This window comes from Cheilinus undulatus, linkage group 2 (assembly GCF_018320785.1).
Source record: "Cheilinus undulatus linkage group 2, ASM1832078v1, whole genome shotgun sequence".
NCBI lineage: Eukaryota > Metazoa > Chordata > Actinopteri > Labriformes > Labridae > Cheilinus > Cheilinus undulatus.
This window is the reverse complement of record NC_054866.1, coordinates 17,916,742-17,930,802: the sequence shown is the minus strand read 5'-3', so window position 1 is coordinate 17,930,802 and position 14,061 is coordinate 17,916,742. Positions and strand designations below refer to the sequence as shown.

General features: G+C 37.7%; 1 protein-coding gene across 1 annotated transcript in view; it reads left to right on the top strand.

Annotated features, from left to right (window-relative positions):
• The first annotated feature begins 421 nt into the window (after positions 1-421).
• LOC121522442 (alpha-2-macroglobulin-P-like) overlaps positions 422-14,061 on the top strand; it is a 59,243-nt gene continuing 45,603 nt past the window's right edge. The window contains exons 1-10 of the mRNA XM_041806847.1: positions 422-463; positions 2,506-2,526; positions 4,607-4,775; positions 4,864-4,948; positions 7,046-7,166; positions 7,268-7,382; positions 7,465-7,574; positions 10,412-10,639; positions 13,243-13,306; positions 13,759-13,904. Of these exons, the coding sequence (XP_041662781.1) occupies positions 422-463; positions 2,506-2,526; positions 4,607-4,775; positions 4,864-4,948; positions 7,046-7,166; positions 7,268-7,382; positions 7,465-7,574; positions 10,412-10,639; positions 13,243-13,306; positions 13,759-13,904 (1,101 nt within the window). The remainder of the gene's footprint in view (positions 464-2,505; positions 2,527-4,606; positions 4,776-4,863; positions 4,949-7,045; positions 7,167-7,267; positions 7,383-7,464; positions 7,575-10,411; positions 10,640-13,242; positions 13,307-13,758; positions 13,905-14,061) is intronic.

Sequence of the window (14,061 nt, the reverse complement as noted above, 5' to 3'; positions counted from 1 at the left end):
CCTACTTCTATGTCTCCTGCTTAAAAACTCTGGTTTCCATCTGTAATAATAACTTAAAATATACCTTTATATAAATTGTCATAACACTTAAACACAGCAAATATGCAACAATAAAGCAGCACCCATTGATATGATAATAAATAAATTTTTTGCCTTTTGGGACAAATGGATTAATGTTCTTGTCATAAAAACATTTTTGATTGAGGACAGGACTCCTGCTGTCACAGACTTATATTCATTTTGAGCTGTGGCTGCCCTTCTCCAAAACAGCACCCATGTGCATCTATCGTAGGATCCTTGTTGTGAAATCTAAGTGTACATACCTGCACTGTCTATGCACTCTTACAGCTGTCAGTGGATTATAGTAAGAGGATAAACTGACGTTTTTTTTTCTCCACTTTTACTTAAAGTGAAGTTCCGAATGGTCGCATTGGATCCAGACTTCAGACCTTGTGATGCAGAGGTAGGTTAACTATCTGTTTTCCCTTCAGAATCTTGTGATATACACTCAAACATAGACTTCTAATCTAGTGTGATTTCTCTCAGTCAATAAATGTGAAGAGCGAGGTCTATTTTGGTTGAGAGAGTGGGAGGTGAAAGTAGGGCTGTTTGTTAAATTTGAAGACAGCGTGGGTGTAAAGTGCAGCGTGGAGTAGTGTGATAAACATGCTGTCAGAGTTCATTTGGTACATACTGTGGCCGACCCAAACATCTGAATCATTATGGGCTCGAAACCTTTTCACTTTATGTTAAGAGGTGGAAAACATGCATCAGATGTGAATTTCGGTCTACATAGAGGGAATCTTGCTTAAGTACTCCTTCAGCTGTTCGAGTTCTTTTACTGATCTTATGTGTATATTCGTGAGTGTACTGTAATCTTTAACAGTCTTACACAGACTGTCTGATTGACACTGCTACATGTAGCTGCTTTCAATACATTTATTTCACTGAATGTAAAGTCAATTTTAGCAAATCTTAAAGTATTATTTAGCTCAGTGGTTCTCAAATTGTGTTGCAACTCCGGGGGGGGGGGGGGGTTGCCAAAGATCTTAGGGGGGGCATGAGGCTTTGTCTGCTCTGAGGTTGCCAAAGTTAGATTTGTAAATATTGACTAAAACTATGATAAAACAGTTATTAAGAAGTTTATACAAGGTCTTTTATAAGATATACATGCATATCAGTGAAAAAATTAAAATCTATGTTGATTCTTTATGGCAGTGTGTCATAGTGTTGGGGGGCTCCAAGGAAAAATGGTTGGGAAACACTGTTTTAGAGTGTATTTGTGTACTCTAGTTGCTCCCAAATGGTGAAGACCAGGAATGTCTAGGGGTATGTTGTGGATCTGAACAGCTATTAAACAACTGTCATTATTATTATTATTATTATTATTATTATTAGCTGTGCATTATAAATGCAAATACACTTCAAATAAAGACATGCTAAGAGAAATTATATTGCATGAATATAGAGAAGGTGTGCCTTGAGATTTTGGCTCAGTTCTAAGTGTGCCTTGATCAAAAATGTTTGAAAGTCACTGATTTAGCTCTTAAATGTCATGGGCTCTATGCACGGACGGTTTAGATTACGTTTTGGCATAGCACGTTTTATTGGGCAGAAGTTGTAAAGCAGCCTTACTTTCCACTAGAAATATGTCATACCCTGCCGTGCATAGAGCCTATTGAATCCATAACGTCAATCACATTTATTAATGATATTTCATTTTTATCCTACAAAAGTTTCATGCATGACTCAAATAAAAAGAAACATTTTATGAAATGACAATATTAAGGAATTTCCTTCTGGTTGAATGAACACATCAGTTGTTGGCAGACGTGGGCACCGTCGATTAAGAATTTAACACTATCAAGTGTTAATCCCTCATAAAGAGATTGACCTCCATACTAGTTACTATTAATTTTGTTAAAAATGATCAGACGATAACATTGGGTCTCCTCACTAATATCTTGAGATTTTTCCTAAAGTGTTCTTCACAAAGTTTTCTAAGAGAAACCCATGCCAGATTCAGGACTTGTTCTTAACCCGCTAAATTGTTTGCACCTACGTTCTTAAAATGTGCTAATATACTGGAAGCCAAAGGCCAAAGCCAGGTTGTGGCTAACAGAGCATAAACCCTGGATATTTGCTCATCAGCCCTGAATCTGTTTGGTTTTCAAAACATATGCTGCTGCTGAGTATTATATTACACTTAGGCCAATGAAAAAATAAATAGGTTAAAACAAATAAGTTAATTAACAAAATGAACACTGTTAAATGTTTCCATAATTGTTTTCCATATTATCCACGTTAATGAATGTCTAAGTTGATTTTAAAAGAAGTATACCAATAATCAGTGATAACTAGTTTACAGTCATGTGCCCAGCTTTGTTATTATTGTTTAAGATTTTTCAGATTACAGATGTACTATGTTAAGTGTTAGGAAATGTTGGTTTTGTGAAAAGTCTATTCATATTTTACATTTTCTTTTCTTGTTCTCTCCTTTTTCAGTACAAGTCAGTGGTGATCCAGGTAAGATTTACTAACACAGATTACAAAAAAGACTGGCTTGGATGCTCAGTTGCGGCCCAGCTGTGGCTCTTTGAAGGCTTATTTGGAAAAATTAATCTTTTAATCATGTTTTATGATGATTAATGTTATATGTGTTACACCAATGAGCCTCCACACACCTGCATGACATATAATAGATAATCAGGTGAAACTTTTGAACACAATATTACCAAAGGTGTCTGATGAAGAAGGGGGGGATTAAACAATGTGAGTGGCAGGGGTGGTTTTAATAATTTGGAGGCCCAGGGCAAAGAAGAATATGAGGCCCCTCCACCTTTGGCAAATGATTAATAATGAGTGGCCATCTATTGTGGCAGTAACAATAGATACAATTTCTCCATGGAATTTAGGGAGTTTTTGGGTAAAAATGTGCCACAAAACAATATATTGGCTCAAATGTATGCACTATCAAAACATTTAAAAGCATTTTATTCTATACCCAGCAGCCTCTGTGTTTTTGTTTCTGTTTAACAATGCAAAAGCATGTAACTGGTAGATAAAGGCTGCATTGCAAAATAGTGACAAAAACACAGAGGCTTCTAGGTATAAAATAAAACACTTCAAAAGTTTTCAATAGTGCGTACATTTGAGCAAATATTGTTTTGTGGCACATTTTTACCAAACACTTGCTAAAATGTACCCCCACTGCACAGCCTAGCTTCCTGGCCTGAAATTACTGGAGGCTAATACTTCTACTGCTACATGCCTCACAGGACTCAACTTCAAAAATACTGAAATATCTCTGTAGCGATAGCTCTCTAAAATTTTGATGCAAGTATCTATGCTACAGTCAGCAGACAGCAGCTCTGTGATACCTTCACAGTTATGACGGCCATCACAAGATGGCAGCACCTACACTTACTAACTGTAGTCATCTGTTACGCTGTGCTGCCTAGTTTCCTGGCTGGTTCAGCCAACGAGTTCTTCCTGGAGGAGCAAAGCTCACTAAAGTCACTGAAGGCTAATGCCACTTCTACTGCTATACTTCATATGGCCCATCTTCAGAAATACTGAAATATTCCTTTAAGGGTCATCTATTGGGCATCCTTACAACAACAACCACGTTAAATGAAAGAAGAAAAAACTTGACCATATACCAACAATTTGTGATAAAGTTTTTTTTTTAACATAATGCTGTACTGCTAAGAAGGTAGCTTGATAATATGTAACAGCTGCATTTAATCATTACAGGCTAATAGCCCATACAAATAGAGTTTTTGAAATGAATGTTTATCACTAACCTTGCAAAGCAGATGGATACGACCGTTCCCTTGTTTTTCACTGGCGAATCCATCTTGCAAAGCCCCCATCTGAACCGTTTGGGCTCGGTTAGAAAGTGACAGGACAATCAGCAACTGATTACTTTCAGGCTTGGCAGAGTCGTGACGTAAACGACCAGCAGCAAGAGGCCGGTACCCTTACGGTGGCAGAGATTAGCGTGGATGCTGCTAAAGTGCCTTTTCTTTTCAAAAACCACAAAAATCGAATACTTACATGTCTATAGTGGCCATGCTTCGCATTATTCTTAGGTAGCCGTGCACTCGCAGCTTGATAGCGGCTATGTCATGTGTTTTCTTGCTCTGATTGGCCTGTAGAGATGTGACAGACAGAACGTTCATCCAGTCACACTTCAAGTTTTTTTCAAAGCCTCTGCCTTTTCTCAAACGTTTCCTATATCAGCTTTCCCCGATGGATGTGTAAAACAAATCCATCTGGCATGTCAGGTTAGTTTATCACATAGATATTGCCTGATAACAGTCTTATGGTCGGACACCACCGCATGTGATGGCTCGTGAACTTCAGTTTCTCCCATGACTTGTCTGCACAAGTGATCATCATCGAGTCTGGTTTAATACAGACTGATGATTTTTTTTATAAATTGGGGTCTCACTCTGATTGGAATAAGGAAGTGTCAATCATGTAAGAAGCATAGCAGTCAGTACTGACTCTCACTGATGCTCTGTCAGTTCTGGCAAAAGAACACTGATTCCTACACAAGATGTCTTTCTTTACCTTTCTAATCTTCTTTGTCTTCATTCAGGATCCCAATTCCAATAACATTGAACAGTGGTTGGATCTGACTTATGAGGAACCCATTCAAGAGTTTTCTTACGCCTTAAATCCTTTTGCGGAACTTGGAAACTACATAATCACGGCCGTCACAAGCAAAGGAGAAACAATAATTAAAACCTTTGTCGTCAAGAAATTCGGTAAAATACTAATGTACTAAAGCAATGATGTTTTTGATCTGTGTTATTTTCAGCGGTAACATTTTTTAAATCATTTTTTTTTTCTTAGTCCTGCCAAAATACGAAGTTAAAGTTTACCTGCCCAGTTCGGTTAGCATCCTGGAGGAGGAGGTAACACTAAGGGTCTGTGGAAAGTAAGTGATCAGACAGAACAGTGACTTTTCAATACAATGACATCTGTTACAGCATTTTTCCTCAACTCTGAAGTCATTGAGTACTCGTTTCAAAATAGTCAGCTGATGTTTAACCCTTTCATACATGAATAACTGAAGGCAAAATACATAGATTTTTCACTTTGAAATGTCTTAATTGATTGACAGGTAAAAAAAACAATGATATATACAGTGCTTAACAAATTTATTAGACCACCCTAACCTTAACCAAAGTAAGGTTTATGTCACAGCTGCCCTAAATTAACAGCATTGGTAATTACCAAAATCAGTTAGGTGTTTCTTTAACATTACTTCAAATATTTCAGATGTTTCTAATGCCAAAGGAATCTTAATTTCATAGTGGCAACATAATGTACTATCTTGAAACGTCAGATGATTTATTTAAACAATAAGCAGAACTTATGCACCGAAATTTCCAAATTAATTGGAAAAGTGTTCATTCCTGTGTTATATATTTTGAATATTTTCACTAAATCTTAAATGCTTCCTAAAGTTTTCAAAGACAGAGAAATTCTTGAATTTTATAACTGTAAAGGGACATGTCTTTTTATGGAGGCTGCCATAGATTGCAACGTCTGTAGCATGAAACTCACCATGCAGAAGTTGACACCAGCAGTTCTCCATCGGGTATTTCTGAACACTACTTCTGGTTTAAAGACAAAGGACTCTTAAAATAAAAATGCACTTGGTAAGGTGTATTTACAAAAGGTATAACCAAAATTAAATTTCTCATTATAAGGGAGAAATGAATATTTTGCTACTCATCCTCATTCACATTTATCCAATCAATCATTAATTTGACTGAATTAAATGTATTGATTAATCAAGTGAAGCCAGCATTGCAGTTATGTTGATCGCTTGTTCAAAACAGTAAAGAAGTTTGTCACTTTAATCAGAGTTAACACAAAGTTTAAAGGGATGTATTTTTGTCTCTCCTTTTGTAAAGGATGGTCCAGTGAATCCTATGCTAAAGGAGGATGCTCTTTTCCTCACTTTTAGAGAATTCAAACAACTCTTACCATGTATTTAGTGAAAAAGCTTTTAAACAACTGCCATTGTGGCGAGATGTAGTTATTCAAAGTATATATTTGATTATACCATGGTCTTGGTGAATACTGGATTCTGATTGGCTCCGGAAATTGCATTGATGTCCATTAATTTCTGATATATGGCCACCATTTGAACTTCACAAGTAGTTTTGTAGAGCCTAAGGAAACACTTCTGATTAACGGCATTATAATATATCTGATAAATATTGATGTGTCTGATGGACAATCAGCACTTGCAGGGCTTGGACAGCCCTGTGACCTTGTAGTGCAGAGGGGGGAATTATTCTGTTTATTCAAACAGCTGGTCTGCTAAAACTAAGCTTTCTATCAGATGACTGTTCATGTTAACGTAAAGGTTTATAGTCTGATCACTTGATAAATCCGTTCAGAAAGTGCGCTGAGCAGACTAGTTTTTTGTTCCTTTGTGACTTCGTATCCATGGCCCACCCTATTTACTGGAATACTGAATAACGTTTACATTCCCTAAGAACGTTATGGGATTGGAATGACTTTTCCAGTTATTAGTCAAGCCCTCAGGTGTTGCTAGGGGAAAGAAATTGTTGTTTTAGTAAAACTTTCTATTTGATCACAAAACCTATGAAATTATAAATTAGTAGTTTCATGTATTATTTTCGTTGGCAAGTGACCATGGTAAATTCGGGTTAATGCCCGATGAGGTGTCCACAGTTAAGGCCTCCACCTCGTCCATTAATCCGTGATAATTAGACACCTTGTCGGGCATTAACCCTTACATATTAGATTATCCTGGTGACATGGTCAAAAACCTGATAAATGCTGCTCTTTGTGGTGGTCAGTTTTGTTTAAATTTAAAATAGATGGATGAGTGAAATGGGGTGTAATTAACTTTTGACTTAGTTATGTAAAGGATGTTGTGCTGTTTCCTGTGTGTGAGAGGATATTATTTCCTATGATAAATCTTTACTAAATCAATCATCAGGTCAACTATGACTTCTTTTAATGCATTTCTTCCTACTTGTGCTTCCTCCAGATATACCTTTGGCAGACCAGTCAGTGGTTCAATTGTGGTTCAACTCTGTGGAAAAGGCCTATTTCAATGGAGGGTTAAGCCAGTGGATAGAATTGATCCTTGCAAGAATTATAAATTGAAAGTGAGAATTCCATACCACCATTTATGTGACTTTCTATCAGCACATTCATTTTTTGCAGATGGACATTTTAAGTTGTAAATTAACTTGCGTTTTTCTTTCAGACAGAGAAAAATGGGTGTGCCACACAGAATGTGAACATGACTGAGTTTTTCATCAACAAGTCCATATACATCAGCCGCTTTGAAGCAACTGCTGAACTGACAGAGGAGGGAACAGGTAGGCTGGGTAGCATGATGTGCAGATGTAATCAGAGATACTTCATGGTTTGAACTGTGATCTGTTCATTTTCTACAATCAGGGGTTGTTCAGAGGGGAAGTGCAACGATGACAGTGAACTTTTCCGGCCCAACCATTAGCTTTGTCGACTCACCTACAAGCTACAAGCCTCGCCTCCCGTATGACGTGACGGTAATCAGCCACATGAATAATCTGAAAATGGCCTTTTTTTAATGATCATGATACAGAATGTAGAGGACTTGTGGCAGGACTGTGTAAATAGCAAATAAGCTTTAACAGTCAACACAATTCATATAAAACAAATAAATTCAGGTGTTTTCTTTTAAGCTACAATACAGTTAAATCAGGGCCATTTTGTCAAGAAACACACATGATTTGCAGCTATAAATATTTCTGTATTAGTCGTTATTAATTAGCATTAATAACTATTACTACTAGCATTAGCAAACATTAAGCAGGAACAGCTAATGGTTCTGCTCTTCCTATGCCAATAAGGAAAGCCTGAGGCAGGGAGAGAAGCAGCAAAAACCCAGAGCAGAGCAGGCATCAGTGACAACAGAATGACATTGGTTAAGTAAGAAGCGGAGGAGCTGGGGTGGAGGAGGGTTAATCAGCTAGCCTTCAGTTGATTAGGGCTTGTGTGACATCAGCTCATCTCAATTATGGCAGCACTTGACTCCATGGCCTGCCTGATCTAACGCTAAACACTTAATTTGTCAGGGTTATTAGGATATCAGTAAGGTCTCAAATTAACATTGCTGGCATTGGGCAACAACCTTTTATCTCCATTTTTAATTATTTTATTTTTGGGTCAAAATCAGTGTTACTGGTCACCCTTTACATCTGTCTGTGGGTTTTAACTTATTTTTAAGTGATGAAAGTGCCAAAAAGAAAAAGACTATGACCATTCAGTGTCAAATTAGTTTTATTAGTTGAACTTTTTTCTTCTTTTCCATTCCCTGAAAAGTGGTGAAAAAGCATGATTTATACTCCCCTTTTCCACATGTATCTGCAATGTCCTGAGTATCTGTGACTTTACAAGCTGAATTGCGCATGACAGTGTCAGATGGCTGAATCTGAGGGTTTTCTAAACCTATCATTGGTCCGATATCAATATAATTTGGAATATTTGAAAAAAATCCTCTTTATTGTCAAAGTGAAAAAATATTTATACAAAGTAATACCATTAAAAAATATATAATGTAAAATAAGTGATTGCATAAATATTCCGCCCCTTCAAGTAAGTATTAAGGAGGTGCATCTTTGGCTGGAATAAACACTGAGTCTGTTTGGATAGGTCTCAGTTAGGCCTGCACATCTGGACACACAATTTTACCCCATTCTTCTTTGCAAACTACTTAAGCTCTGTCAGGCTTCACAGGGATCAGGGGTGTTCAGCCCTTTTCAAGTCCAGCCACAAATGAGTTGAGGACTGGGCTTTGACCACTCTGGAGCATTCACCTCGTTGTCTTTAAACAATTTTGGGCCATTGTCTTGCAGGAAAATAACTCTTCTCCCAAGCCATAGTTCTCTTGCAGACTGAATAAGATTGTCCTCCAGGATTTTCCTATGTTTATCCACACTTGTTTTGCCCTCTACCATTACAAGCCTTCCAAGGCCGACTGCAGAAAAACTTCACCACAGCATAATGCTGCCACCATCATGCTTCACAGTGGTGATGGTGCGTTTTTGGGGATATGCAGTGGTTGGTGTCCACCAAACATAGCATAGACGGCCAAAAAGCCCCATTTTGGTCACATCAGGCTGAAGAACTTTCTTCCAATGGAGTCTCCCACATGCCCTTTGGTGAATTATAGTCTATATTTAATATGAGTTTTCTTCAACAATGGCAGAGTCTCTCCCAGCTCAGCTGCTGAAGCTTGTAACCCCTTCAGAGTAGTCATAAGTGTCTTGGTGGCCTCTCTCACTATTCGCCTTCTTGCATTGTCTCTCCTCTTTGCAAGAACGGCCTGATCAAGACAGATTTACACATGCCACATTCCTTCCATTTCTTTATGATAGATTTAACTGAACTCTGGTGGATGTTAAGTGCCTTGAAATTTAATTTTGTATCCATCCCCTGACTTCTGCTTTATACTAGAATCATTTGAGAAACATTCAGTGCACTCAGCTGAACCCCATTTCACTAATTGTGAGATTAATAATGTTGCCTAGACCTCTTTTGAGTTAGGTAAGTCACTTTAAAGTGGATGAATATTTAAGCAGTCAGTTGTTTTACCTTACATATTTTTGTTTAAGTGACATTACTTTGTATAAATGTGTCTTCACTTTGACATAAAGGTTTTTTAGCCAAATTATATTGATCATTATTGATTTCTAAAATCAATAAAGGGTAAACCACCAAAAGGAAGGAATAGTTTTATAGGCATAGATTGTGTGCAGGATTAAAGCTGGCTGTGCCAAGAAAAAAAAAAAAAACATGACAGGCAGAAACGTGGGGTATGAGATCCATATGTCAGTATGAGTAACATGATCTGGGTAGCTTTTATTTATGTGCTGTTGAACTTTTTAGTCTTTATACATCTTTAAAGTTTGCTCTGGGTCATCTTCTGTTTCTTGAATTGTTTGCAGATTCAAGTAACTGGTTCGGATGGGAATCCTGTCCCTAATGCTGATGTAATCCTGAAAACTCCCTTGAAAAAGGAAAAGCTTCAAACAGACCGGGGGGGCAAGGCTTCGATTTCCTTGCTTACAGACTTCTGGAAGGGTGATGTGACTTTAACGGTTTGTTTCATCTTGTTAGAACCCTCTTTGTTTGTTCGATAACCCTCATTTGCTGTGCTTTTAAATAAGTTATCAGTTTGGTTTTTGGAATCGTTCAATCGATATTAAATAAAAGAAACATTTCTCCCTTTTGATGTGTGAACAACATTGACTTACATTTATAGTCTATCACTATAAAGCGGTTTTGCATTGTTATGCGATTAAGAATCAAATCTTAAGATAGGGTTAGGTTGTTGAGTAAAATTGATTTCTTATATCCACAGGCTCAACTGGAGAATGAACAGGTTCACCCAAATCCCCTCTACAGAGTACTCTACCATTCAGGCTACCTTAGAGTCTTAAGATTTTACTCCAAGACCAACAGCTACGCGAGGATCATGCATATCAATGGGAGGATCCCCTGTGGGACAGACGCGACAGTGGATGTTCAATACATCATCCAGGGAAGGGAATTAAAGCAGGAACAAAAAAAACTCACCTTTTACTACATGGTATGATTCATAAAAATCATGTGAGAAAATGGGTCACTATGCTACTGCTTTAGAAGATATTTGAACATCTACTACACCACAATCCACATTATTAAGCAAATGACATTTTTATCTTATTTTCCTAAATATTAATGCAAATGATAGTCAGAATATTTTTCAAGTCATCCGCCCTTAGAGCATAATTCAAATGTTTTTGAACAAACGTCATAATGATAACCGTTATTTTTTTTTTTTTTAATATAAACACCTTAAAAGGCACTGTTCCACATTATTATGCATGACAGTTTTAAAACATTTTATTGGTTGTAAAGAATTAAAAATTGTCATTTGTTGAATTTGCAGCATTAGGAGGTCATATTTACTGAAATCAAAAGCTATTTCAATCAAAAACATCTTATCAGGCCAAGTTACATGTTAACATAGGAGCCCTTCTTTGATATCACCCTCACAATTCTTGCATCCGTTGAAACTGTGAGTTTTGGGCGAGTTTCTGCTTGAATTTTTTTGCAGGATGTCAGAATATCCTCCCAGAGCTGCTGTTTTGATGTGAACTGCCTCCCACCCTCATAGATCTTTAGCTTGAGGATGCTCCAAAGGTTCTCAATAGGGTAAGGGTCAGGGGAGGATGGGGGCCACACCATGAGTTTCTCTCCTTTTATGCCCATAGCAGCCAATGACACAGAGCTGTTCTTTGCAGCATGAGATGGAGCATGGTCATGCATGAAGAAAATTTTGCTGTAGAAGGCACTGCTCTTCTTTTTGCACCATGGAAGAAAGTGGTCAGTCAGAAACTCTGTATACTTTGCCGAGGTCATTTTCACACCTTCAGGGACTCTAAGGGGCCTACCAGCGCTCTCCTCACGAATCCGGCCAAGAACATGACTCCGGCACTTCCTTGCTGAAGTCACAGCCTTGTTGGGACATTGTGGCCATTCACCAACCATCCACTACTCCTCCATCTAGACCATCCAGGGTTGCACTGCACTCATCAGTCAACAAGACTGTTTGAAAATGAGTCTTCATGTATTTCTGGGCCCACTGCAACCGTTTCTGCTTGTGAGCATTGATTAGATGTGGCCGAATAGTAGGTTTATGCAAGACTGCAAGTCTCTGGAGGATCCTACACCTTGAGGTTCATGGGACTCCAGAGGCGCCAGCAGCTTCAAATATCTGTTTGCTGCTTTGTAATGACATTTGAGCAGCTGCTCTCTCAATCTGATAAATTTGTTCTTCAGAAACCTTCCTCATTATACCTTCATCTGCATGAACCTGTCTGTGCTCTGAATCAAACAATCTTCACAGTACGTTGATCACGATTAATTTTTCATGAAATATCGAATGTTTTCATTACTTGTCCAAGGCATTGCACTATTTGACACTTATCAGCAGCAGAGAGATCCTTTTTCTTTCCTATATTGCTTGAAACCTGTGGCCTGCTCAATAGTGTGGAACAGTGCATTTTGAGGTTTTTATATTAAAAATAAATGTTATCATTATGAAGTTTGTTCAAAACATTAGAATTATGCTCTAACTGCTGATGACTTGAAAAATATTCTGACTGTCATTTGCAATAATATTTAGGGAAATAAGAGAAAAATGTCATTTGCATAATAATGTGGAACGCGGTGTATTTAAAGGTCACATTTTTTACCCCTTAAAGACAGGTTTATATTGGTCTCAGAGGTCCCCAAAACATGCTTATGAAGTTTGTTGGTGAAAAAAACACTCCAATATTGGATTTTTTGCATGTCTAAAAACCCCTCTGGTTCAGCCCTGCTCAGAACGAGGCATTTCTATGTAGATTTAAATGTTAATGAGCTGTCTGACTACACCCCTCTCAGGAAATGGATTTGGCTTAATAGATGTAAAACTTTCTTTCAAGCGGGGAGGGCCAACCGAACTTGGGGGGGTGCTAACTCCCCACATGACATCACAAGGGGAAAATCTGAGAATGGATTGCTTCAGCACACATTTTCTGAAAGGTGGAGATAGAGAGGGGAGAATGGATTTTTTGATTCTTGGGGAGGATTGTGGAGAGGCCAGGGGCACATATATTTTGCTAGAAACACCCGAAAAATTTATTTTGTATAATATGTGACCTTTAAGATGCTGATGTGTTGCTCAAAATGCCTTTTGTTTGTATTTGTTAGTTAACTTATATGAAAGTGGCATCATGAAGACACTTTAGAAGCTGTTCCATCGAGTTTCAAAATAGGTTGGATTGTACTTTTTGATCAGGAGAGACATTTTTAGTAAATTGTTAGTAATTGTACAATTTTAGAAAATAAGAAAAGTTTTTTGGTAATCTGGACAGTAGGTGACCAGGATGGAGTCACATAGATTCACTCTGAAGACAAGCTGACTGAAGCAGAGACGGGAGACAATTTGGCTGCAGAAAGATGATTGGTTTACAGAGGTTGTGTCTAGATCTGATTGGTACCTTTCATCAATTTGATCACTAGAGGAGGATGGAACAAAGCTAGAGAATGAGCTGTATAAATATATACAAGTGTACAATTACACTGTAGACAGGAATCCAGGCAGCTTTAGTCATCCGCATGGGAAAAGACACTCAGAATATCTCTGTGTTGTGTTGCTTTTAGGTATTTTCTAAAGGTGAACTCAAGCAGCATGACTATTCTTATGTGGATGTTGACAGTACAAGAGGTAAGACATGTCCAAAAGTCATTGTAGCAATGATTAACATGCATTAGAATCACTTTTTTAAAATTCATTTAAAGCTATAATCATTAGTAATATTTTTCATCCTAGATGCACTACTCTGCGGCATCAAATTTCATGATAAGACCACCAAAAATACATGAAAATCCACCTGTTTGAGGTGGCTGTTTGGCTTACAAACATGGACCGCAGTTAGCAATAGGATGTAATAAATAAACACACAAACAAGTAGAGAAACACAAATGCAAGACAACATTGCTTTTCAGGAAAAACATAAATGACTGAATTTGATTCAGACTAACTGAGCAGATTTTTATTTGCATGTGTTCAGATGTATTGACTTTTTAAACAAACTACCCAAACCTAATTTGGTGTTTTTTTGCTCAATTTGCTCCTTCATGTTACACATTTGTCTCCATTGTGTTTTGTGTTCTCAGTCAACAAAGGAAAGTTTGCCATAAAACTCACTGAGGTCACAGACCTGGCCCCATATGCTCAGGTGGTAGTTTACACTGTGATGCCTGTCGGTGAGGTTGTGGCCGATAGCAGGACCTTCCCCACTCAACTCTGCTTCAATAATAAGGTACTGAATTGATGCCATACGAAAAAGAGAAAACCTTATGTACATATTTTTAATCTTATATTCTGTAACATATAAAAAGGTGTGAATTTTGGGTGAAATAGAGGGGGGGTATTTTTGATCCACCGTCCTCTCATCAGCCTGTAATGACTTGGATGTC